At 33.1% G+C, this 27,484-nt stretch overlaps 1 protein-coding gene across 1 annotated transcript; it reads right to left on the bottom strand.

Moving 5' to 3' along the window:
* Window positions 1–737: 737 nt before the first annotated feature.
* On the bottom strand, window positions 738–26,366 carry LOC126886582 (uncharacterized). The gene is made up of 3 exons (XM_050653533.1): window positions 26,095–26,366; window positions 12,037–12,260; window positions 738–994 (listed from the first exon to the last, which is right to left on the bottom strand). The coding sequence occupies exons 1-3, from the start codon at window positions 26,152–26,154 to the stop codon at window positions 799–801; spliced, it is 480 nt and encodes a 159-aa protein (XP_050509490.1). The 5' UTR covers window positions 26,155–26,366; the 3' UTR covers window positions 738–798.
* Between the last annotated feature and the right edge of the window lie 1,118 nt (window positions 26,367–27,484).

A 27,484-nucleotide genomic window follows, 5' to 3' on the forward strand; every position in this document is an offset into this window, starting at 1 on the left:
GGTCTAGGACGTTTCATCGCCGCCGTTTCGATGCCGCCAGTTCGATGCCGATGCCGGCCGATTCATCGCCAGTCAATTAATCGCTATCTGATATAGTTCCGAATTTTCGACAGTTACAATTATTAGTTATTTTTAGTATTAATTAGGAATTCTAGGAAATGCGAGATATAACGGCGATGAAATGGACTGGCGATGAACCGGCGGCATCGAAACGGTGGCGATGAACCGGCGGCGATGAAACGTCCCATTCCGAATAGAGCGTAGGCTCAAAATTTCGGGCCAATGCCTTTTAAATACATTCATTTTTTTCGACTCCTGAGAAAACTAATAAATATTTTTGAACAATTTAAACGCAGAATGAAAGATTACATTATTACCGAGAGCCGAAAGTCCCTTAAAATAAACAAAAAGTTTCTTTTGAATGAGATATTTGAAATTAAAAATCACACTCAATTTTCTCTTCGTTTTCACCCCTGTAACTTATTAAAATAAACATTATAGAAGTTTTCAGGGACTATCGTCCCTTGGTAATAATAGAATCTTTCATTCTGCGTTGAAATTTTTCAAAAATATTTATTTTGTCAGAATTCGAAAAAAATGAATGCATTTAAACAGCATTGGGTCAAAATTTTGGGCCTACGGTCTTAATGCAACACTTACATTTGTAAAAAATGGTATCAACTGAGGTACTTGTTGCATAAATTATTATAAACCGATTTTTTAATAAATGATTTACGTAAAATTCAACTATTTTTATTATTGTTAGTACTTTAAAATAGACCTAAATTAATAACAAATTCATATAATAGTACATGTAGAAAACGGACAACACTTAAAAGTTTTATAAATAGTTGTAGGTGGCACTAGATGTAAGTCTTCTTCTTCATCGTCTCCTGATATGCTCATTTCCTCTATGCTAAACGTATCGGTCAGTTCGTGGTGCACCTTCGATTCTTTCCTAGCTTGCGGAAAGAAATTGACGATGTCTTCTTCACTAAAACAGAAATAAATTTTGTACTGTAACTGCTATTTAGTTATCAACGAAAACATTTCGTTTATAAATTCGCAAAAGTGTGTGTGTTATTGCGTTGCCGCTCCTGCAATACACAGATCAGATTTATCGATGGATTCTTATGTAGTTTTTTCTTCTGAATCCAAATCTGAAAACGGCATTTCGATATTTCTAACCGTTTTCGAGATAATCGACCTCAAAGTCTAAAATGTGACGTCACAATCGTTTTATTTTCTGCCGACACACTAGACGTCCAGCTGAAATTGTTGCTATTAAGTAGGCTAGTTTTTTAATTTAGATTTGTTAAGTAAGGCATAGGTTATTTACATTTGAGTTTGACACTTCGTGAATGTCAAACTAAATTTTAAATTAAGTATTAATAAAACATCAATCATTGAAACATCATCGTTATTGAAGACACCAAATGGAGATGGAACCATAGTACGAATAATATAGAAATAGTCAGAGATAATGTAGCAGCAACTGGTTTAAAAAACTACTAGTTAATGCAAATTCGAGGATGGATATGGATACGAACATGGCACAGATTATGGACATGAGAGAATATAACAAAATCGATGCGAGTCTTGACAAAAATATGCAAAAACTAAACCATAAAAATACAGACAATGAAAGAACTATGAATGCAAAAAATGAAAAACAAAATTAGTATTGGAAAATTGGGTTGTGGAATATACAAAGTCTAAATGGTAAAGAAGAGGAACTTATTGATGAGTTTGAAAACACAAAAATGGATTTTTTAGCATTAACTGAAACAAAGAGAAAAGGTAGTGGATGTATTAAAATGAGAAATGAGCACTACATGATTTTTGGAGGTGTTAATGAGTCAGAACGTGCGAGGGCAGGAGTTGCCCTAATGGTTCACAGAAATGAGCATAAAAATATCACTAGATGGAAAAATATTTCGGAAAGACTCCTTAGAATAGATATGAGTAAAAACGAGAAGACAACAATTATTGTTGGGTATGGACCATCGGAAAATGAAGCCAAGGAACTCAAAGATAGCTTCTGGGAACAATTGCAGGACGAAATGGACCAAATAAATCATAAGGTCATAATAGTAGGCGATTTTAATGGGCGAGTGGGGTCAAGCAATGAATATGACTACCCTATAGGACCATATGGAGAAATGGTCAGGAATAATAATGGACAAAGAGTCATCGAGTTTTGCATCATGAATGATATGCAAGTTAGTAACACATTTTTTCAACACAAGGAGATTCATAAATACACACGAGTGATGGATTCGCGGAACGAAAAATCCGTTATTGACCTAGTATTAGTACAGAACAGATACAAAAATGAAATAGCGGACGTGCGTGTTAAAAGAGGCTATGAGATCAGCTCGGATCATTTTCTCGTTGAAACTAAAGTAAAGACAAGGAGAGAACAGGCATTTAATATTAAAAATGAAGAAAATCGCTACGAACAACCAAGTATGAAAGTATACAAACTTCAGTCTGAAAATATTAGGAAAGAATACTGTCGTAAATTAAATGAAGAAATACGAAAAACAAATTGGAAAAATGAGGAGGATATAGAAATATTATGGAACATTTTTAAGGAGCTCGTGTACGCAACTGGGAGTAAAGTATGTGGGGTAACGAAAGGAAGATATCTGAAAGGTACAGCTTGGTGGAATAATGACATAAAATTGGAAGTTTCGAAGAAGAAAAAATTGTGGAAAAAGTATATAAGCAATAAAAGTGAAAGTAATTATCAAGAATATAAGGAACAGAGAATACTGGTTAAAAATAAAATTAAAGAAGCTAAGAATCGACAATGGGAAGAATTTGGAAATAAAATGGAAAGTGATAGTAAGGGGAATGCGAAGTTGCTTTATAGGACTTTAAAAAATCTAAGACAAAAAAAATCAAACGGATTAACAGGTTTAGAGGACAAAGATGGTAACATATTATTAAAAAATGAAGAGATTACCGAAAGATGGCGAGAACATTTTATGGAGTTATTAATGGGAGACAACAACGAAATAGAGAATGACAGGGAGGAGTACAATTTAAATGAACAACAAGATGATGATGACATAACATACGAAGAATACAGGGAAGCAATTTTAAAATTAAAAAATGGCAAGGCTGCAGGACACGATAATATTAAGGCTGAGCTAATTAAATATATGGAAGGAGAAGGATTACAATTACTATGGAAGATCATAAGGAGCTGTTGGCGTACCGGATGCATACCTAGAGATTGGACGCTTGCAACTATTCTACCATTACACAAAAAAGGCGATAAACATAAGTGTTCTAACTATAGAGGAATATCATTGTTGGTAGTTGCTAGTAAAATCTACGAAATAATACTAGAGAAAAAGCTGCGAGAAAAGATCGAGGCCACACTGGATGACAGCCAATGCGGCTTTAGGCCAGGGCGAGGTACAACCGATCTCATATTCACGGTGAGACAGTTATCAGAAAAAGCCCTAGAGCATAACAGTAAGTTGTATCTCTGTTTTGTGGACTTGGAAAAAGCATTTGATCGGGCGCCACGTAACAAGATCTGGGAAATATTAAACCGTAGAAATGTGAAACCGAAGTTAATCCAAGCAATAAAGAGTATATATAAATGTACACGTAATAATGTAAGAACGAACAATTGCTCATCTCTTGAATTCTACACAAGGACAGGTGTAAGACAAGGTGGTGTTCTGAGTCCTTTGTTATTTATCACTCTAATGGACGAAATTGCAAAAGAATGCAGGGGTAAGGTAAAAACAACTAGGGTTGGGGTGTATAAACTTCAACAAGTTTGCGTGTCAGAGTTGATATATGCCGATGACCTGGTTATTGTGGCAAAATCAGAAAAAGACTTGCAAGTAAATGTGAATGTTTGGAATGAAGCCTTTAAGAAATTTGGGATGAGAATAAATATTGAAAAAACAGAAGCTTTAGTAATACCGAAAACACAAGAAAATATAAATGTTAAGTTGAATAATGAGACCATTACACAAGTTGAGGACTTCAAGTATCTAGGATCAACAATGAATGGGCAAGGAAATATAGAACCAGAAATAAACAGGAGGGTAATGAGTGCAACAAAATTATACTATGCACTAAATAAAAGTTTTATTAGGAAGAAAGAAGTAAGCCTGAAAACAAAAATGAAAGTATTTCAAACCGTATACGAGCCGGTGCTACTCTACGGTAGTGAAACGTGGACAGTGAACGATAACATCCGTAGTAAAATCCAAGCATGCGAAATGCGATATTTACGTGCGGTATCCGGGGTGACCAGACGTGATCGTATAAGAAATGAAGACATACGTGAAAGGTGCGGTGTTGGAAGGACCTTAGACAGACTTGAAACGAAACAGTTATCGTGGTTCGGACATATGGCGAGAATGAGTGAAGGTAGAACTGTAAAGAGGGTATGGAAAGCGGCATCTGACAACAAACGAAGAAGAGGCAGGCCAGCAAGAACGTGGAATGCAAATATTGGAAAGGCTTGCGGAAAAAGAAATATTGGGTGGAGAGAAGCAGAAAGACTAGCTACCGACCGAAAGGCATGGAGACGTCTCATTTCTCCACTTACCTCGACACCGTAAGGTACAAGAGGACGGCTTAAGTAAGTAAGTAAAACATCAATGATATTTGATAGTGAATTTAATTATTATATAAAATAAATAAGATGTTCAAAACTACAATTTTTGCTTTAAAAAGGTTTATACGAGTATACGGCCTCCCCTTTATGATAAATGGACTGTTCCATTTGCTATGAAATTAAAATATAGTTGGTTCGCTAAACTCGACACAACTGGCTAGTGATTTTAGTATGTAATTTTTTTGTTTTTTTGCGAATTTTGCCAAAATTTTAAAAATTACTAATAAGTAATTATTAACTAATTAGTAATCATTTTTTATGCCAAATTGGCAAAATTATTGACTAAAATCACTAGCCAGTTGTATCTGAGTTTAGCGAACCGACAGTATATGAAATAATATTGTTTGGTATAAAAAATTATGGTCTGATATGTGCAATTTCATCCTTCTAACGGAAAAAAATTTGAAGATTTTTCTCAAATTATGGATACCAACAACATTTTCATTTATAACTCTTTTATTTTTAATTTGACGAAGAAAAGTTATATTAAAATTTTATTAATTTTATACGAGGTATATAAAAAATAAGAATTTCGATCAAGAGTAAACTACCTTTATAGTTCATAACATTTAAATGAGAATGATATAATTGCACATTAAAACATAATTATTAATTCTAAACTACTTTTCATAATAGCAATTTTCCATATTATGAATTAAAATACGTAAATAAAGAAAGTTTTCGTTATGATAATGCTCGCATTTTCAGCTTGTTTTATTTATAAAGACGTCAACGGTACGAAATCACCACCATGTTTTATCAGCAATTTTTGATAAATACGGTACCTAACAAAGATCATCTGATATAGACGGTTTAGCCTGTACTATCGAAGATAAAACAGAAGCATGAACGCATAAAACGAAATAGTAGAGTAAACTACCACGGAGATCAAGGTACAATAGGGATGTTCACTAATTTTTAAATATAGTTAAATTCAATAGATTACAAGGTATATAAAAACGTAACAATCATAAAACTGTTTAAAAATGTATATTTTTTAAGATAAATGAGTTCATAATGTTGATTTTCTTGGAGGCTAGAAAAACGGTACCCTGCAGCGAGGCTACGGTCTGTGACGTCAGCAGTCGTAACGTCTTTGATCGACGACTAGTTTTGTATACTTATTTACTCAGTGTATTTGAATGTGCGCAGTTTTTTACGTATTTAATTATTAAAAATAAAGCCAAATAAGTGGTGTTTTGTTCCTGGGTGTGTAAATACATCAAAAAACAGTTCTGACAAGATTTTTATTACCGTTCCAGCCAATTTAAAACAGAAAAAGAAATGGTTTGTTGCAGCTAGAAATTAAAATAACTAACTTAAAGAACTAACTTAATAAAATAAACATTATAGAAGTTTTCCAGAGACTTTCGGCCCTTGGTAATAATGTAATTGTTCTTTCTGCATTTACATTTTTCAAAAATACTTATTAGTTTTCTCAGGATTCGAAAAAAATGAATGAATTTAAATAGCATTGGACCAAGGTTTTGCACCTACCCCCTTAAAGAGTAAATGAAAAAGTTTCGGGACCTCAAATTTGTATTCCTTAAACTGGGATATTCCTAAAAACGGGATTCTAATAATACATACAGTAAAAGTAAACCTTGAAATAACTACATGTGGATGTAGGTATGACTTTATATTATATTAAAATCATTAATAATTTAGTGAAAAGATTGGTTGAAATGAAAATGTATAATACCCAAGTTCAAAAATATTTTTTACCTTGAAACAGTTGTCAACTCGAAATACGAAACAACCGAAATAAGATCTAGAGTTGAAAAGGACATAGCAACATTTAACAACATGCATGAGAAATATTTTCACCCATTGCGACATAATATCTCTCCCACTAAAAATGCGGCTGCTAAAATGTTATTATTTCCGGTTTTGCTATATGGCGCAGAGGCCTGGACAATAATGGAAACATTAATGAAAAAGCTAGAGGCATTCGAGATGTGGGTGTACCCACGTATCCTCAAAATATCCTGGGCGACCCACATTAACGTACAGGTATTGCGTCGAATGGGAAAACAAAAAGAAATCTCTTTTACAATTAAGAAACGAAATCTTAAATATTTCGGTCATATCATGAGGCATGATAAATATCGTATACTCCAACTGATAACGCAAGGTAAAATAGAGAGCAAACGCGGACCCGGAAGAAAAGACACTCATGACTTAAAAACTTACGCCAATGATTTGGACAAAAATCGATCGAGTTATTCAGAAACGCCTCAAATGAAATTAAAATTGCCATGATGATAGCCAACGTCCACAACGGACAAGGCACATGAAGAATAAAAATATTTTTAATACACCTAACGAAGGTAAAGTAATAACCAGCCAATGTATGTATACAATATGCATGCGTAAAATGCATGCATACAACTTTCTCTATTTTTTTGCGGAGTATTAAGCATTTATTTTTTTAGCTTAAAGAAGACATGGAAAATTATATGGAATATACACTCAGTAAAGCTGTGGTAGATTTATTTTTTTTACAAGATGCCAATAAATCATACACCATTGTTACATCTACACTACAGTCGGTAGTTTATACGAATCGGCTTTCTGAAAACCTTCTTCCATTTTATTTGTTTATTTTTGTAAAACCCAAAATATGTCCTTACAAACAGTCTATCCACTTTAAACTAAACAAATTCACTATAAAACTCCACTTTAACCCTGATAAAACAAGAAGAGAACAAAATAAAATGACCTGAAACGTCAAACAGGTAAACAGTAACACTATGAGAATGGCGCGCGCTTGGGGTATGCAACTAGTGACGTCAGGCCAATAGAGAAGCGTTCTTGAAATTTAAAATAATGCTAGATTTCTAATAAAGATTTTTTATAGAAAGGCTTTTTCAATTTTGTTGAAATTTTGGACAATTATTCCTGGGGTGTTTCTTAATCGTTTTACATGTTTGAAATGACTTTTTAATTTTTTGTGAACATCCCTATTGTTGTTGTAGAGGTAGAAGAAAACTAAAAACAATATGCCGGCAAGAACCTACCAAAGAAGGCAATATTATATCTTACACTACTTATATATTCACATACTAAAATTTGCACAGGTTCATCCCGATGGAAAGTAGTTCATGTGATTATGATACCCAAACCTAAAAAAACGATATATTACAGCAAAATTATTGACCAATAAGCTTACTGACATCTACTAGCAAAAACGCTGAAAAAGTTGTATAGCAACTACTGAAAGAGGAAACAATTCAACTGGGATTCATCATACCAGATATGCACGTTGGCTTCAGATCAGAAGAATCAAATAAACTAAAAGTTCTGAAGTTAACAAAACACCAGAAACTTCAGAAAACCAGTACACAGGCGCCAGAAATACCAGAAAACCAGTACACAGGCGCATTATTCCTATACGTTAGTAAGGCATACGATAAAATTTAGCATGACGGTTTCCTTCTTCATATATTATTAGGCTCATTGGACTGTTATATTCATAAAAGTGGCATCTATAAAATCAAAAGTTTTAAATTATTCTACAGTTAGGTCTACAGTTAGCCCACAGTTAGGTCTACACTCAATTTCACAGTTCGGTCTAGAGTGAAGTAATGATATGCCTATTCACTGCATATTTGGCGAACAAAAAATTTTGGACCAGTCCTGTCGAAGTCGGAACACAAGAAGCCGGTGTTCCGGCTAGGAGATAGGGGAAAGTCGTGTAATTTGGACCCTTAAGCAGAAATTGCGATATATTGGACGAACAAGATATTAATTTTTTGAGTCATCTACTCCTCTGTTGTAATTAATATTAGACCCCAAAATGGAGGAAAGATTTATAACTACATTAAAAAATAATTTTAAATAAAAACTTTGTGTGGATTCCGGAATTTTGCCGTGTAAATTGGTTTTATATTTGTCTTGTAATTTGGTTTTGTAATAATTCTTAAGTTACTTACATTAAGAAACATTTGGTTTTGACAGTTATCGCAGTAATAATAATTAACATCACTTATATTAATTAACTATTTTAAATGGGAAATAAGCCACAATTTTACTAAAAAAATTATTTTATTAACGTTTCGACATCCAAATCGGATGCCGTTTTCAAAATACAAAATATGAATAAATTAAACAAAAATGTGGTTGCTTAATAAAAAATTCTTCTAATAATTTATTTAATCCAACTCATTTATATCAGCAATTCAGACATATATATATACATTTTAAAGTAGAAGACTTTAAAATTATAATGCCAATATTTATGAGTTGCGTTGATGGGACGACGTTACTAAAAGATAGTTCATTCGATTACATGAAATCAACCCCAACTCAAGAATATCCGTGATAAAAAAAATTATAGCTTTATATAAGCTTTTTATAAGCTTTATATAGCTATAATCTGTCTTTAAAAAGACAACCACACGCAACGGTGAGAGTAAAATTCTCGTGTTAGAGATTTCATAGTAAATCACAAGGAAAAACCAGGAAAAAAACTCGTGATACTATCCCGACGTCAGAATTTGGTATTAGTTTTGAGAGTAAACTAAATGTAAGACCCAACACTTACGATGTCGGGATAGTATCACGAGGTTTTTTCCCGGTTTTCCCTCGTGATTTACTATGGAATATCTAACGCGAGAGTTTTACTGTCACCGTTGCATGTGGTTGTCTTTTTAAAGACAGATCACATGCTATCATTTTTTTGTGACGGATATTCTTGAGTTGGGGTTGATTTCATGTAATCGAATGTGTGCGAGATGTGTACGACATGTACGAGATGTATCTTTCAGTAAAGTCGTCCCAGGAATGCAACTCATAAATGTTGGCAATATCATTTTAAAGTCTTCTACTTTAAAATGTATAATATATATCTGAATTGCCGATATACAGGGTGTAACAAAAATACAGGTCATAAATTAAATCACATATTCTGGGACCAAAAATAGTTCGAATGAACCTAACTTACCTTAGTACAAATATGCACATAAAAAAAGTTATAGCTCTTTGAATTTACAAAATAAAAATCGATTATTTCGAATATATCGAAAACTGTTAGAGATTTTTTATTAAAAATGAATATGTGGCATTCTTATGGCAGGAGTATCTTAAAGAAAAATTATAGTGAAATTTGTGCCCCCAAAAAAATTTTATGGGGGTTTTGTTCCTTTAAACCCCCCAAATGTTTGTGTACGCTCCAATTAAACTATTACTGTGATATCATTAGTTAAACAAAATGTTTTTAAAACTTTTTTGTCTCTTTGTATTTTTTCGAGAAGGCAACTTTTATCGAGATATGGCTTCTTTTTTAATACGGTTCAAAATATACCTAAAAATGTAAATCATACATAAATTTTCATATTATTACCAAGTCTCCATAATCGTACTTAACCATATACAAATATGTGGTGGATTTGACAAATATTCAAAATATCTCGATAAAAACTGACTTTCAAAAAAGTACTAGGAGCCAAAAAAGATTTAAAAATATTGTGTTTAAGTAATGGTACCACAATAATAATTTAATTGGAACGTACACAAAAGTTTGGGGGGTTTAAAAGAACTAAACCCCCATAAAATTTTTATAGGGTGTCCAAATTTCACTATAATTTTTTCTTAAGATGCTACTGTCATAAGAATGCCATATGTCCATTTTCAATAAAAAATCTTTAATAGTTTTTGATATATTGGAAATAATCGATTTTCATTTTGTAACTTCAAAGGGTTGTAACTTTTTTTATATGCACATTTGTACTAAGGTAAGTTAGGTTCAATAAATCTATTTTTGGTCCCAGAATATGTGATTAAATTTATGACCTGTATTTTCGTTACACCCTGTATATGAGTCAGATTAAATAAATTATTAGAAGAATTTTTTACTAAGCAACAACATTTTTGTTTAATTTATTCATATTTTGTATTTTGACAATAGCATCCGATTTGGACGTCGAAACGTTAATAAAATCATGTTTTTAGTAAAATTGTGGCTTATTTCCCATTTAAAATAGTTAATTACAAAAATGCCACAAGGAAATAGCTTCAGAATAACATTAGTTATATTAGCACGAGCTTCATATACCTACCTATACCTTAGATGTTTCGCACCTAATTCAATCTTCCTCTAAGTTTTCTCCATAAAACGGCAAGTTTCTTTGCCAGTGTCACATTATTTGTAGTTTGTCTTTTGATTAAATTTTCCTCTACATCTGACGAACTAATTCTATTTCCTTAGATTTGAAACAATAAAATGGAGCAATAATAAAAAGTTATAATTACTTACAACAAAACTATTCAAAATCTAATTTAGAAAAACATATAGCTGAGATATGAACAATTTTAAAAACAGTCGAAAGATAATGACTTAAAAGACATATTACAATGGCTTAAAAATGGAATAACAATTATTTGAGAGGAAATAACTAAACATAGTGGAATGGGGAAAGTCCCGATTGAGTACGTACAGTTCAACAATTGGTACTGCCAAAGGCAAAGATTAAAAGTGTTGAAAAAACTTCATAGAAACCTTTCTGGGCGACATTTTGGGGTCAAAAAACACATCAAGAGACAGATTTTATTGGACCAATAATTTTCACCGAGATGTAGAAAATTGGTGTAAGAAATGCGATTTATATAACGGCAGAAAAAGCATAGCAGCACTATCTTTCCGGGGAGACTTTTGAATTACTTGCAGTAGATATTCTCGGTTCACTTCCGATAACAGAATGAGGAAACAAAACAAAGAATCAAGTACTTAATGGTCGCAATGGATTATTTTTCAAAATGGTCTGAAATTGGTCAAGACATGAGTTCCTTTAGAATTATATTCTGACGAAGGATGAAATTTTGAATCCAAATTATGGCAAAAATTAATGAAAATCTTGAGTATTAGAAAACTCGCTCTACGCTTTCTGAATGTCCATCCATAATCAGAAGAAATGGTCAAAATATAATATATATTAGAACTGTTTATCAATATCTTTCAATGTTTATCGCTGATAGTCAGAAAGATTAGGATACTTTAATTCCTTTATTCCTGCTAGCTTATAGAAATTCCGAACATGAAGCTACCCGTTAATCTCCATCAATGATGATCACTATAATAGAAATTATGCTTCCTCAAGATACTATTTTTAGAAGATGGGTTTCTACGAAAAAGAACGTTCGTCCCTGACGTATATCGAAAATTTGACAGAAAAATTGAAAAATATCAATCTACTAGTAAAACTTTCAAACTTCAAAGTAATAAAAGTCAAAACCACGCTCAGCGTACATGCTACCGGGACAACTTTCGAAAGAGGTAACCCAGGATGGGTATACAATTATTGTATTCTACAAATAATTAAAAATGTGCCATATTATTAAGAATTTTTTAGTACTCGTAACATAGACTATAATAGAATACAAACCTATCATCTGTATCCCACTGTACAAGGGGTTGCAAATCTTTGGCACCGGGTATGGGAAGCCTCTGTATAGGAATCAATCCGGGGGTGGAGGAAGCATAATCTTGATGAAGTCTTTTGGCTTGCTCTATCCGAGCTTCAAGTTTTCTCTGTAGCTGGCGAGAGGTAGACGCTGTCGATGTCCGTGGTATTGACTTACTGCTGCTGGCACTCGAACTATCACTTCCCTAAAATTTTAAAAGATATTATACATACAGATTGAAACTATTAATTTTTTTTTCGTTAATTAATATAAAAAATTACTCCAGTTTTCTCCAGTAAATTAGCTTAAGAAATGGAGCACACATCTACTCCTTATATATATAATCGTGAGGTTTTATGTTCATAATGGTTCACTTATGGTTCTCGCAGGAGACAGAGCTTCCCAGACTGTTATCCAGCAAAATCTCTGTAGTAGATTGGTGATTTATCTCTAGCTAAAAAGTCTCTTCAAAGCCAGAACTTGGGCCATTGAAGACAACACTGGAACTTTGAGAACAAACAGAGAAGATATAGCAGAAACATTGAGATAGTATTGCAGGGACCTATATAAAGATGATCAACGCCAAGAACCTGTTAAGCCAAATCTCTGACGAGGTAGAAGAAGAACCTGATATACTTGAAAATGAAGTAAGACTCGCGATCATTAAGCTCAAATATAATAAAGCACTAGGTCCAGATATGATAACAGCAGAAATTCTGAAAGCCACAGAAGAAACTGGCGTAAAATTACTTCATCTACTCTGTAACCAAATATGGCATTCTAAACAATGGCCTGAAGACTGGACAAAATCTACAATAACAACAATTCATAAAAAAGGCAGCTTCCATAAATGCGACAATTATAGAACTATTTCTATTGTATCACATGCCAGTAAAATAATGCTACATATTATAATCAATGAGAGACTAAAAACATTCCTTCAAAGAGAAATTCCACAAGAGCAAACTGGATTTACCAAAGGTAGAGGTACTCTAGAACATCTGTTGAATATACGACAGATAATCGAAAAATCTAGGGAATTCAATATTTCACTGTACATATGCTTTATAGATTATCGTAAGGCGTTCGACAGGGTCAAGTGGAGACACTTATGGCGAATACTGAAAGAAGTAGGCGTACCCCAACACCTTATTTCGCTTATAACTGAACTATACGAACACACTACTGGATCAGTTAAAGTGCTTGACACATTTTCAAACGAATTTCATCCAGAACGGGGTGCCAGACAGGGATGTATACTATCTGCACAATTATTCAATATATATGGAGAGCATATTATGAGAAGAGCACTTCAAGGATGGGAAAAAGGCATCTCAATAAATGGTCATAAAATAAACAACCTACGATTCGCAGATGATACAGCCCTCCTTGCAAATAGTCAAGCAGAGCTGATTGATCTTATACGACTGGTTGAAAACGAAAGACAAATATTTGGTCTGCAATTAAACATATCAAAGACAAATATCATGATAGTGGATAGACTACATAACAATCATCCACACATAACCACAATTGATCGATTTGAGGTTGTGAGCTCATACTTATATCTGGGATCATTAATCACAAACACAGGGTCACTACAAGAAGAAATAAAACGTAGATGTGATCTAGCAAAAGTCGCCACAGCAAAAATGACCACAATATGGAAGGATTGTCAAATTTCAAGAGCGTTAAAGATGAGGTTGATCAACTGCTTAATATTCCCAAAACTGACCTACGGATGTGAATCTTGGACCCTGAGAAATTCGGAAAGAAGAAAGATAGACGCTAATGAAATGTTCTGTTGGAGACGAATGCTACGAATTCCTTGAACCGACCATAGAACAAATAATTCAATTTTAAGAGAGCTAAAAGTTAGCCAACGACTCTCCAGTAAAGTCCATCTCCAACAATTAAAATACTTTGGACATGTTATGAGAGCCAACACAGAAAACATGGAAAGACTCATTATACAAGGAAAGGTGGAAGGCCGAAGGTCGCGAGGAAGATCCTCAACAAGATGGATCGATCAAATTATGGGAATATGCAAAAGACCTATGCATGAGTTAAAAGAAATGACCAGAGACAGAGATCTTTGGAGACGGACAATACACGACATCACGTCGACCACTACACTCCCTCCGGGGGATCAGGATTGAAGAGAGAGAGAAAAAGTCTCTATTTGTATTAAATTTGTAAGTTACATTTCGGACAGAGTCATCATGCCATTAGACTCAAAAACAGTTGATAATTATCTTGTCCAAGTTTGTGCGCCCACAGTCACCAGTATTGAAGATGACATAGAGAAATTTTATCATGAAATAAAGTGGGTGAGGAGTCATCTGAAAAATAAAGACATTGTAATAGATGGAGAGCAATGTTAGGTATACGACTGTCAGGTAATAAGAGGAACGACTGCGTAAGAAAAAGGATGTGTGTGTACTTTGTACGCACGTAAGAAGTTATACTTCTATAATTATGATTTCAACGAAATTAATATATTTAACAGGTTATTTGTATTTTATTTAAATATTAAACTAACTTTCCTTACCTACCACTTTTAAAAATATTTTATTAAAACGATACCAAAAATATAAAAAAATAGAATATGAATCGTCCGGGATTTGAACCCGGGACCTCTTGATCTCCGGTCACACGCTCTAGCACTAAGCTATATCCCTTTTGCTTTGACAGGTTGCAAGATTTCTCATAAATACTGACCAAGTGAAGTATACAAAAATACTTTAAATATACTTACTATTATTATAAAATATTTTATTCCCGATGAAAACAAATCCAAAGACACAAAAATAATAATAAATAATACATTTACTGAAAAAACTAATATATCCTTTTATATGATATAATATGACTTATATGCGCTGACAGCGCTGATACATACCTACATATCTTGAGAGAGTATGGTTTGTTTTTAAACCAGGAGGTGTAAACTAAAAAGACAGATTCACACCCAAGAAAAATCACCGAATACATCTTCTTTTTTGGTTATCATATCGGCCTTCAACGGTAATCCATACATATTATATTATAATACGTTTGTTCTAGCAAACAGTCAAACTAGTCAGAAACCGTCAGCAAACAGTTGGTCAGTGAGAGAACATAATACAGTCAACAGTGCTATCCCCTCTACTCGCGCTGGTCCACTATTCGCTGATGGTTTCAAACCGTTTGAAACTGATGCTAGGACAAACCTAATAATACGTCGCTAAAAAGTTCTAAAAACAACTGTTTTTGAAGTTATACTTCTTTACTCGCGATAGAGGGTGAATTTTAATAGGATTAAAACCTTTGATCCCGGCGCAGTCGCATTACAACTTTGTTCTGATTGGATGTTCAAATGACATGACAAAAATTATCCAATATGGCAAAACAAAAAAGTTTATAATTGTAGTGATTTTTAAATAGTTTTTAAAGCAACAGGTACGTAATAATTGTAAATGTATCATAGGTACCTACCAAAATACGTAGTATGTAATATCATTTGAACTATTATTTGAACCTACCAAAATACATAGTATGTAATAATTTTATTTACATAATTTGATAACCATCAAAATTTCTATCAATATTCACCTAATATATTGTTTTCTTACTCTATGTTTTGTTGTATTTTTTCAATTCTAAATCATTTCAATTCAAAATCAAAATAATTTGATTTACATAATGCAAAAATGTCAAAAGTTTAATCCGTTTAGTTAGTCGATCTTCGCACATAATGACACACTGTCTCCGTGGCGAAGCGTAAAATGCGAGTGAACCCCAATACAACGCCAATACCAGCCGCGCTGGTAAGTTGGTTCAAATCCCAATAGAAACTTTTATTTTTTTATTTTTTTTATACATTTTATGATTGTAAGTATATTTAGTTAAAAAATTTTCCGACAATTAATGTTCAGAAATCATTTGTTGCATTTTTAATGTGTTTGTGTGTGTTTTATTCTTTTATTATTTTAATTTTTGGCACTGTTTTAATAAAAATGTTTGAGAAGTAGTAAGTATAAATTAGTTTTATATTTAAATAAAATATAAATAAAAAGTATATTAATTTCGTTTATAATTATATAATCATATAATAGAAGTATAGCTTGTTACGTGCGTACAAAGTACACACACATTCTTTTTTATATAAAAGTAGATTGTAAAAATCTAAAAATTAAAGGAATAACGCAGAAAACAGAAAAATCGTCGATATAACTTAATTAACCTATGAAATGCCAGTAGTGTCAAAATGTCATAAATGTCATTAGTGTCAAAATTTCATAACAGTGGAGTAAACTTGCTGCGGTTCAAACAATTAAAAACAAACATTACGGCGCGGTTAATTTGAATTACTCCTCTTGGTTTAAAAACAGACCACAGCAACGAAATACATACTGTCTGTATGCGCATGCGCCCGGCATTATAAAATTTCACTCTCGATCGTAAAGACGTATAAATTCAATAAAAAACAAAAATCGAGGCTATAATAACAAAAATTGCCAAACTTAAATGGAGCTTCGCAGACCACACTGCTAGACAAAAAAATCAACGTTGGAATGCAGCAATACAACATTGGAGACCTTACGAAAGTAAACGACCGAGAGGAAGACCACAGATGAGATGGGTTGATGTATTAAAAGAGTAGCCGGAACAAATTGGAAATATGTTGCTCAGGATAGAGACCAATGGAAGGAGTTGGGAGAGGCCTATGTCCAATCATGGACGGTAGAAGTCAAGAAGATCACAAACAATGGTGGACCTGAGAAGGAAATACGCCGATGCCTTACCAGGTAGGCCAAACTGACTTAAATCTGCAAAGATACGGCCATAACCAAGAACACGCCTGGTAAGGCTATCGCCTGGTAAGGCTATCTTTCCTATCGCTTCCTAAGCTGCAGAAACTTGGACCATTAGTCAAAACAGTGGCGGTTATCCCTTTAGGTCAATTGGTCAATGACCTCCCTGTAATAATTGTACAATCAAACGATTATAATGTAATTATTTCCTTAAAAAAAGAAAAGTTTCTGTATTAAAAATGTTCGGAATACAATAGTATCGTTCAAAGTTAAATTTTGCTTTTATTGTATTGACTTTTCAGTCATTTTGTTGTTGTAAAATATAGCGACAAAGATGCCGCCAAAAGATTACCGATAAATAAACATGAAATACGAGCTGTTTGACGGTACCGAATAGCCAAATTTATCTTTGACTGAAACTACCGCAATATTACTCTTAAACAGCTAAATACGAACATTCACGATGGTCAAGAAATTTAGTTGACCTCACTGTGAGAATACAGCACTTTGAATCCGAACGTTCACGAAAATACGCACTTATATGCAAGTTGGTACTAAATCGTGGTCATTGACCGTAGACCGTAGGAATCGTTTCCGTTGTTGAGCGGTAGGTATTCGAACGATCACAAATTTCAAAGAGCAAGTGATCGATCATTTCGCAAAATCTAAGGCCAGAAGAATCGATTTACTTTTTAAATCCGCATAAAAATGTAAGTTTTTATTTATTTTAGGTTTTGAGTTAAAGTAGTTTGTTGATATTCTGGCTGTTATAATTACATATTATATCATACTATTTATCTGATTTATTTGACAATTAGTAATGAAGACTTGTTCCTTTTACTTATTTCATATTTACTTGTCAAATAAAGATCAGCTTTTTAAACAACATATTGCAAAATAAGTTATAAGAAACCAATACAGATGATGGAATAAGAAATGATTTAAAATGGGATTTGTGGGTCTTGTTTTTCCAAAAAAATCTTGAACCACCGGATATGACCTCCCCTTCACTTACAGACCAGCCGCCACTGAGTCAAAATGTTGCTAAAAGAACCCGAAGAAGATTGCCACTTCGATGGTCAGACCAAATAAAGATGGAAGTAAAAGGTTCTCTATTGGTTACCTGCCAATGTTTACCGATCACAACTTTTTGTACAGTGATACGTTAAACAAAATCGTGGCTTAAATAGTTTTTCGTCAAATTATATTATAATACACCTGATCAGAATTCTTATACAGGAACGCAACGTACTTTTAAATGAACAGGATCTTTATACAGTAATTTAATGATGTTATGGGTATTAGTAAAACTACCAATCCCAAAAATAACCGTTTTATTGATTATATAATATATGTAGATAGGTACTAAATACCAGATACCTCTGGACTACTTTCTACGCTGATCTGTTAGGCGCTTTTATAAATGAATTACAAGGTCAAACTTCACGCTTCAAGCCTTATACAGACATGATTAAACAAACAATTGTCACAGCTTAAATCAATAGCATGTAGCAAGCAAACCAATGTAGGTTATATATAAGTACAATAATAATATTGAAAAAATTTACGTTCTTACACGAGACAATAGAATTCATTGTTTAATTGATGAGAATAAACAACACGAATCATCTTTTTTTCTTCAGATGCAAATCTACTAATGTTTCTTGCAATCTAGTTTCTTGAAATGTGTATCAGAAATTGTATGTCGTTAAGGCTGTATGACACTATGCATTTTCTTGTATCATTTCTAATATCGTTTCTGATATCGTTTCTTGTATACATTTTCTTGTATCATTTCTTGTACCTACATTTGTGCCCTGTATGACACTATGCAAGTTCTTGTATCGAAAACTGTATGAAATTCGGCACGTGATTGGTCGAAATTTTGTTCGTCACCCTCTCACGTTACATTGGTATGGTAGTACTGCGTCTACAGCTGATTTTAAGGATTTTATAAAATTTATAAACTTTAAAAACAAATATTTTAATGTTATAATAATTAGAATTTTTACGTTGACTGTTGATTATTTGTGTTTTTTATTTTGTTTTGATATTTGTGCTAAAATATTTGCATTATAATTATCTTCAGTTTGATCCAAATTGGAACTTATTGTATTTTCCTCTATTAAAAAATTATGCAATATGAAACCCAAAGTTATTCTAAATATATGGTTATTAGTAGAACAGTAGTCCATACCAAACGGTATATTAAGTATCAATAAAATATTAATAAATAATACCTACAAAACACAAATAAATTCATCAAGACATAAATCATATGATCTCATTTTAAGCCGCCATTATGACATTTAGAAGTTTTACCAGCAGGTTTTACGTTTTTGCTCTTTGCGCAGAAATTGGCGCAGTTATTGTACAAGAATCTGTGCCTGACACAAATTCTTGTATCGTTTCTGATATCGTTTCTTGTATCTGTGTATGACACTATACATTTTTTTGACATATCAGAAACGATATTAGAAATGATACAAGAAAATGCATAGTGTCATACAGCCTTTAATCCCTGTCCATTGCCTTATATTTCGGAACCAGAACATTTTCTTGCGTCCTATTCCTCTCTTGCCTTCAATTTTTTCCTCGATTATAAGTTGAAGGAACTGGTATTTTACGTGACCAGATACGCTGTTTTCCTTTTCTTAATGGTTTCAAAAAGTTGGCGTTCTTGGTTGATTCTTTTAAGGATATCTACATTTGTGATTTTAGCCGTCCATGTTATCTTTAGAACACGGCGATAAAGCCACGTTTCGAAGACTTCTAATCTGTTTATATCCCTCGTTTAGAGTGTCTAGCCCTCTACGCCATATTAGCAGCGCTGACCACACGTAGAACTTAGTAAACCTTGGTCTCAGTTGAAGATCGAACTCTGAACAGGTCAGTACCTTCCTGAATTTTACGAAAGCTTGTCGAGCTTGCTCAATGCGATATTTTACTTCCCTGTCCAATGCTTAATCTTCAAAAAGCCACGTTCCCAGGCATTTAAATTTGCTCACTCTTTCAATGAACTTGGTATTCAGTGTTATGGTGGAGTTTTTAAGGGCATCCAAGTTTCTGGAGATGATCATGAATTTAATCTTTTTGGTATTAATTTCTAATCTCATTCGTTTACTGTATTCTCTGATTACAGTGACAAGTTTTTGAAGATCGACTATGCTGTCATAAATTAAAACACTATCATCAGCATAGCGTATGGTGTTGATCAATATTCCATTAACTTTGATCACAACAACGATTCAGGAAGCTGCATGGAAATCAACACCTCCACCAACAAAAGCAAAACAAAAAATTAATTGTCCAATAAATATCAGAGAAAAAATAATTGAAAAAAGGTATCTGAGTATAACTTGGAAGCAAACTAGACATCCATATGACAAATTAAGGCTCAATAGAGCAGCACGACAATTGAAGGAACTACTAAAACAACTAAAAAATAACAGCGTTCAAGAATACCTAGAAAATTTAACGCCGTTAGATGCCAGCGATTATGCGCTATGGAAGGCTACAAAAAAATTAAAACAGCAACATCGTCATATCCCACCAATTAGAAAATCCAACGGAACATGGGCCAGAACAAACAATGAAAAGGCAGAAACTTTCGGCGAATACCTAGAAGAAGTTTTCAAACCTATACCAGCTGCTACAACAAATAACAATCAAGAAATTTACAATTTCCTACAGAACCAAACCCCGACAGGAGAAAACACACTACACGTTTCACCCAAATAAGTTCAAAACATAATCAACAATAATCTAATAAAAAAGAAAGCACCTGGCTATGACTTAATCACAGGTGAGGTAATTAAAAATCTACCTACCAAAGCAATTAAAATGCTAACTCAATTGTGTAATACGGTACTAAGGCTAAAACACTTCCGAATCAAATGGAAAATTGCGGAAATTATCCTTATACAAAAATTAGGAAAACCTCCAAATGAGCCCACTTCATATCGACCAATTAGTTTAATGCCAGTAATGTCTAAGATCATGGAAAAAATAATAGAAAAAAACTTCTACAAATAATAACAGACAGAAATATGATACCCGACCACCAATTTGGCTTTAGGAAAGAGCATGGTACCGTCGAACAAGTTCACAGAGTGGTCAACGTTATAAATAAAACATTTGAAGAAAAAAGTTACTGTTCAGCAGCATTCCTCGATGTTAGCCAGGCTTTTGATAAAGTTTGGCATCAAGGACTGTTGTATAAACTGAAAAATAACTTACCAGAGGAACTATATACACTCCTTAAGTCGTATTTATCAGAAAGATACTTTCGAGTGAAGTTTGAGTCAGCCTTTACAAAACTATATCCCATCAGATCAGGGGTACCGCAAGGAAGCGTTCTGAGACCACAACTATATCTGATATACACAGCAGACTTACCCACAAGTCGTGATACAATGACCACCACCTTTGCAGACGATACTGCAATCCTAGCAGTACACAAAAATCCCGTCGAAGCCGCTGCAAAAGTCCAGAGAGTATTAAATCAAATAAATACATGGGCACAAAATTGGAGAATTAAATTGAATGAACAAAAATCAAACCATATTGTTTTTACAAAATATCACGGTGAATCACCTGCAGTAACAACAAATAATAAGGTAATTCCCTCAGTTACCTCTGTAAAATATCTGGGCATGCACTTGGACAGGGGATTAACCTGGAGAACCCATATATGGAACAAACGGAAACAACTGGGCATAAAATTTAGTAAGCATTATTGGCTTCTAGGGCGTAAGTCTACTGACAAGAAATAAACTGCTAGTCTACAACACAATATTCAAATCAGTCTGGGCATATGGTCTGCAGCTCTGGGGAACAGCATCCAAGTCGAATGTATCATGTATCCATCATTGAGAGATTCCAGTCCAAGGTGTTACGTTCAATAATCGACGCTCCGTGGTTTGTTACTAACAGGGATATTTACAATGATCTGGAAACGAAAACCGTCAGTGAAGTGATAGTGGAGTTAAGTGCAAAATACATCGTACGTCTTGAAAGCCACGCGAATGTGCTTGCAATTAATTTGTTAGACAACAGTCAGGAAACAAAACGGTTAAAGAGACAGACACCATTAAATTTACCGCACAGACATTAATATTGTTACAGTAGCTAAGTTAATATATGTAATACAGTAATTTAATATTATCTCTATAAAGATGTGTGGCGCTGGTCACAATCTCTTCATGTCATTATTTCTCAGATAAAATGTGCCTATTGTTATATGTTATAACAGATTGTCTAATAATTAAAAAAACATTTACTTTGATTCCCATCTCTGCATCTTCTAAAGACTCTTAACTGAATAAATGTTAAATAAAAGCTGGGGAAAGCACTCGTCCCTGTCGAACACCCATTCTTATATGTATGGGCTTGGATATAGAATTGTCTAGTTTTAATTGTGCCGTTTGATACCATTATAAGTTTTCAATGCATCTTATGTCTTTTTGGTCTGTATCAAGTTTCTTAAGGATCTGCATTAACTTGTGGTGTTGGACACAAATCTTTGACACCTTTATATCTTGTCAACACGTCGGAAATTCAGGCAATAAGAACTAATGTCTAGGATATATCACCCTTTTTAAAGCAAATAAAACCGAATCACTTCGTAATTTCATTTAGTGAGTTTTATATCCCGACCACCCAATAAAAATCTAATCTAGAAGCCGCTTTAGGGCCGAGTCATTAACTTAATCCGTAACCTAGTTTTTTGCACGAACACTAATCACATTTCTCATTTTTCCGTAGGCGCACAAACATGACATTTAAGGCCTTTAAAGGTTATTTCTTCGAAATATACATCAAGCTGGAAAATTACGTATTCAAAAGCGGCGATCTGGAAAACGTATACATGAAAAGGCGAATAAAAATGAGAGTAAAACAGTTTATCTTTGTGACATCTACAACAATTCAATTCGACTAAAAAAGTTTAATTGCTTGTAAAGTTTTTGATAGAGTAATAATGAAAAGAGCATTATGTAGGTACAAGGTATGTTACCAGAACAACGTTGTTGATGATTCTAGCTAACGTATAAATATCTTTATTAAAGTATGACATCAAAGACTAGCGAAGTGCAAGGAAAATATTTAATAAATACGCATAGATACAAAAAAAGGGAAATATGAAGTAGGATTATTAATTAAGAACAAAATCAATGGGAAAATCCCAGTAACCGGTTTTATACCATAGTTAAAAACTCAGACAGAAGTAAAAAACTTCGATTTGTATATTGGTATAAAAAGTTTATTAAAAATTATTAAAATGTCATCCAAATGGATTGCAAAACGTTTTCGATCTGAATCAGATCATCTTCAGTGCGTTATGCTTAGTAGATGAAACTAGCACACTATTAAAAGTGGTAACATCGAGATATATGATTTACATAGTATGATTATAAGAAATGTAGCGACTCCAAGTCGATGTTAATAGATTATATGCTATTAGTGATCAAAGGACAACATGGTTCTCTGCTCGAATAGTAAGATGTAGATGCTATGAAGAAATAAAAATAAAATGCCTAGAAAAAAAGAAAATCTACCTAGAATACCGGTGTCGGAAAGTTGGTCGAGAACACTTCGTCGACGGAAAATTAGTAGACAACATTTGGTCGACAAACAGTTGGTCGAATGCACAATTCATCGAATGGACAATTCGTCGACGAACATTTGATTGAATGGATTTTTCGTCGACAAAGACCCAAAGGGAATAATGGTGACAAATGAAGGATTATTGATTTTTATTTTTTTTTTTAAGATTTTGTTTAACACATTGACGGACAGAACGTCTATAGACGTCTAATTTCCATTGATGAAATGTGACACAACGTCTATAGACGTTGAATTTTTCGCTATTCAACTTTACAAAATACATATAGTGTCACAACACTTGCTTATACATTTAACGCGCTGTTCGTCAACGTGTTAAATTTTCTGCTGTAGTCTAAAATGTTGATAAGTATCAATTGTCCTGAAATGCTCCGTTCGCAAGTGCGCCGACACCAAAAAGAAGAACGATACAACATCACTAATTAAAATATCGGTTTATATTTGCTGTCTACTCTCCCACCGCAGCCAATTCTTTCATTAAATTTAAAAATAATTAAGATTTAGAAAAATAAATTACCGAAACCCCAAAAAATAAATAACTTTAGATATGTATATGTACTTAAACAATATTCCAGTTAACTAAATAAAAACCAATAATTCTTCGTTTGTCACCATTAATCCCTTTATCCTAAAGATAAATAACAGTTTGTCGACGAAAAATCCATTAGAACAAATGTTCGTCGACGAATTGTACATTCAATGAATTGTGCATTCGACCAACTGTTTGTCGACCAAATGTTGTCGACTAATTTTCCGTCGACGAAGTGTTGTCGACCAACTTTCCTAGACTCCTAGAATACAAGTCCAAAAGAACAAGACAAACATATGAAGAATATAAAAGAGTACGAAATGAATTAAACTCAATAGTAAGAAGGAAGAAAACAGAACATTGGGAAGCATTTTCAAAAGAGATGGAGCACGACTTTTATGAGATGCAAAAGGAAATTTGGAAAATGATAGGATGTCAAAGAGCAGAGATGAAGGAATTGATAGAAGTAAAACATATTGATACAAATACATGGACAACTTACCTAAAAAACCTCTATCAAACAGCTAATCACGAAGAACTGGAAACACCAGGATTAGAATCGGATGAGCAAACAGAAATTAAAGAGGAAGATATAAAGAACGTCTTAAAAAAGATGAAAAATCGAAAAGTTCCTGGGAAAGATGGAATAGCTAATAGTATTTAGAAGTGGAAGATAATGTAACGATGCAGTTTTTGTGATAAGGCAAATAGCGGAGAAATCATTAGAATATAACAAACCAGCCTTTTTCTTTTTCATAGACCTAGAGAAAGCGTTTGATAGAATCCAATTAAAACATGTAATTCACCTACTATATGACAAAAATTTACCACTGTATATCTTAAAACTGATAGAAAACATATATGTAAGAAATAAAATAGAAATGAAAGTCATTGGAATAATAACAGAACCCATAGAAACAAACACAGGAATCAGGCAAGGAGATTCACTAAGCTCTCTACTGTTTAACATAATGTTGGATGCAATAATAAAACAAGTGAAGAAAAAAAGAGGGTACCAAATGGGCAATAGAGAGATAAGAATACTCTGTTACGCTGATGACACCGTGTTAGTAGCAGAGTGTGAAGACGACCTACAAAGATTATTGCACGAGTTTAACATTAACGCAAAAGAAATGAATATGAAAATATCAGCCCAAAACAAAAAGCTTAGTAATTGCCAAAGAACCAATAAGATGCCAATTAGAGTTAGACAATCAAATTATACAACAAGTAACGACTTTCAAATATCTGGGAATTAATCTATCAGCCGACAACAATATCGAAGAACAGGTAAAAGACCAAATAATTAAAGCCAGTAGAACGGCCGGATGCCTAAACGACACAATTTGGAAAAACAAACACCTAAGATTGGAAACAAAGGCCCGAATATATAAGTCAGTTATTAGGCCAGTTATGACTTGCACGGCCGAAACAAGACAAGATACAAGCAAAACACAAAGACATCTGGAAACCAACGAAATGAAGATCTTAAGAAGGATTGCTGGAAAAGGACTACAGAGGGTAAGAAGTGAGGAAATCAGACGCATATTTTGGGTAGACAATATAAATACCTGGGTAAAGAACAGAAAAGAAGAGTGGAATGAGTACATAAGCAGGATGTCTGAATCAAGGATAGTAAGAATAGACAGGGACAAGTCACCGTTAGGTTAATAAGTCACGGAGTGAAAAAAAGAGAAAATTTATTGTCATTTTTAATTTCAAATACCTCATTCAAAAGAAACTTTTTGCTTATTCTAAGGGACTTTCTGCCCTCGATAATAATGTACCTAGTCTTTCATTCTGCGTTTAAATTTTTAAAAAATATTTATTAGTTTTCTTAGACTTCGAAAAAAACTGCATTTAAAACACATTGGCGGGAAATTTTGCGCCTACGCCCTTAATTTATTTATTTTATTGGAAAATATAAACTCTTCGTCAAAAGTTGCCTTTATAAACAAATAAGTTGTAACATATGGTATTTCTAGAAATGTTTTGTTTTGTTGATATAAATTGGCACATTTCTTATTATCAATTAAATCAAATTGTAAATAAGAGAATATTTAGGTAAATATGAAATATTCACTACTTACATTCGGCTTAGAATTCGAATCTCCATTGTGATCTCCACTGTCAATCCCACTATCTTCCATCACAGTTCGGAAGCGTAAATTTCAAAAATAAACAAACTCTAAAAATCTAAAATCACATTCTGCAAACTACTTAATCACCAACGAGGTTCAAAAGGCCTTGTAGACTATTTTTCCTAGCACATAAAGTGACCAGCATTTGTTTATTCACCTGCTGCTGACTATCGTCGAACACTAAACACTAGCAACATGGAGAGTTTGGTTTTTCGCGAGAGTCAGGGAATGTTATCTAGTGGAAAATCGATACAGAGGTTCATAACCTGGATGAAACGTAGTTCCGAACAGCGCAAACGGGCTAAAATATTTAAACTTTGAAGAATAACTTGTTTTTTTTTGTTGGAAAATATGTGATAATATTAAAGCGATATGGTTAATTATGTTTATTTCGGTAAAATTCCTATTATAATTTGAATTTTTCCCATTAATGAAATCTAGAAAACTATCATAATACAGTTAAATTGATACAAATTTTACCTCACGTGTTCAATAACCTTAACTTACTTAAGTATATTAATAGTACTATTAATTGATGCACTATGATGCTACATATAGATCTGCACTTAGCGTTCGTTGACTACGAAAAAGCATTTGACAGCGTAGAAATGTGGGCAATAGAAAAAGCTATAAACAACTGTAGAATAGATTCCAGATACAGAATGCTAATACATAATATATTGTTATGATCTACTTTTTATTACTTTAATATCACTTAATCTTTATTTGATTACTCCAATTAATTATTTAATCACTTATCCAATTGTCGCAAATCATACAAAAAAATTAATAAAAAATCTCAGGGTGCCTTTTTTATAATACAAAAAAATATCTAAATTATCTTATGTTATACTTATCTTCTCTCGTGGTTTCAGTATCTCTTAGTTGGTTCTAATCGGGAAAAATTATTAGGAAAAGGAATTAAATAGAAATATAAAATAAGCATACAGAATTCTATTATCAAAATCAATACTCTAAAAATCGATCAAATTTAAAACCTATGGACACAGCTGTCCGAATGAAATTTTTAACACTTAAATTTATTCTAGTTAAAAAAACAATTTATCGGTTTGTTTCCGATGACTTTGATAAAACAAGCTAAACAAACAAATTTAGCTATTCGCAAATTACCTATACTTCCTATTTACTTTTTGAAATATTGGAATCTTAATTCATATGCTTTTACTCAAAATTTTATTTTCCGAACATAAAAATATCTTTCACATAAATTGACTGAGATATGGAACACTGTAAGAGCTATTTGCAACAAACACCATCAAAAAAGAAAACCACAATTAGACGAAAGCCTTATTCAAAAAGTTCTTGATACATTGACTCC

The sequence above is a fragment of the Diabrotica virgifera genome, chromosome 6, assembly GCF_917563875.1.
Source record: "Diabrotica virgifera virgifera chromosome 6, PGI_DIABVI_V3a".
In the NCBI taxonomy this organism is placed as follows: Eukaryota; Metazoa; Arthropoda; class Insecta; order Coleoptera; family Chrysomelidae; genus Diabrotica; species Diabrotica virgifera.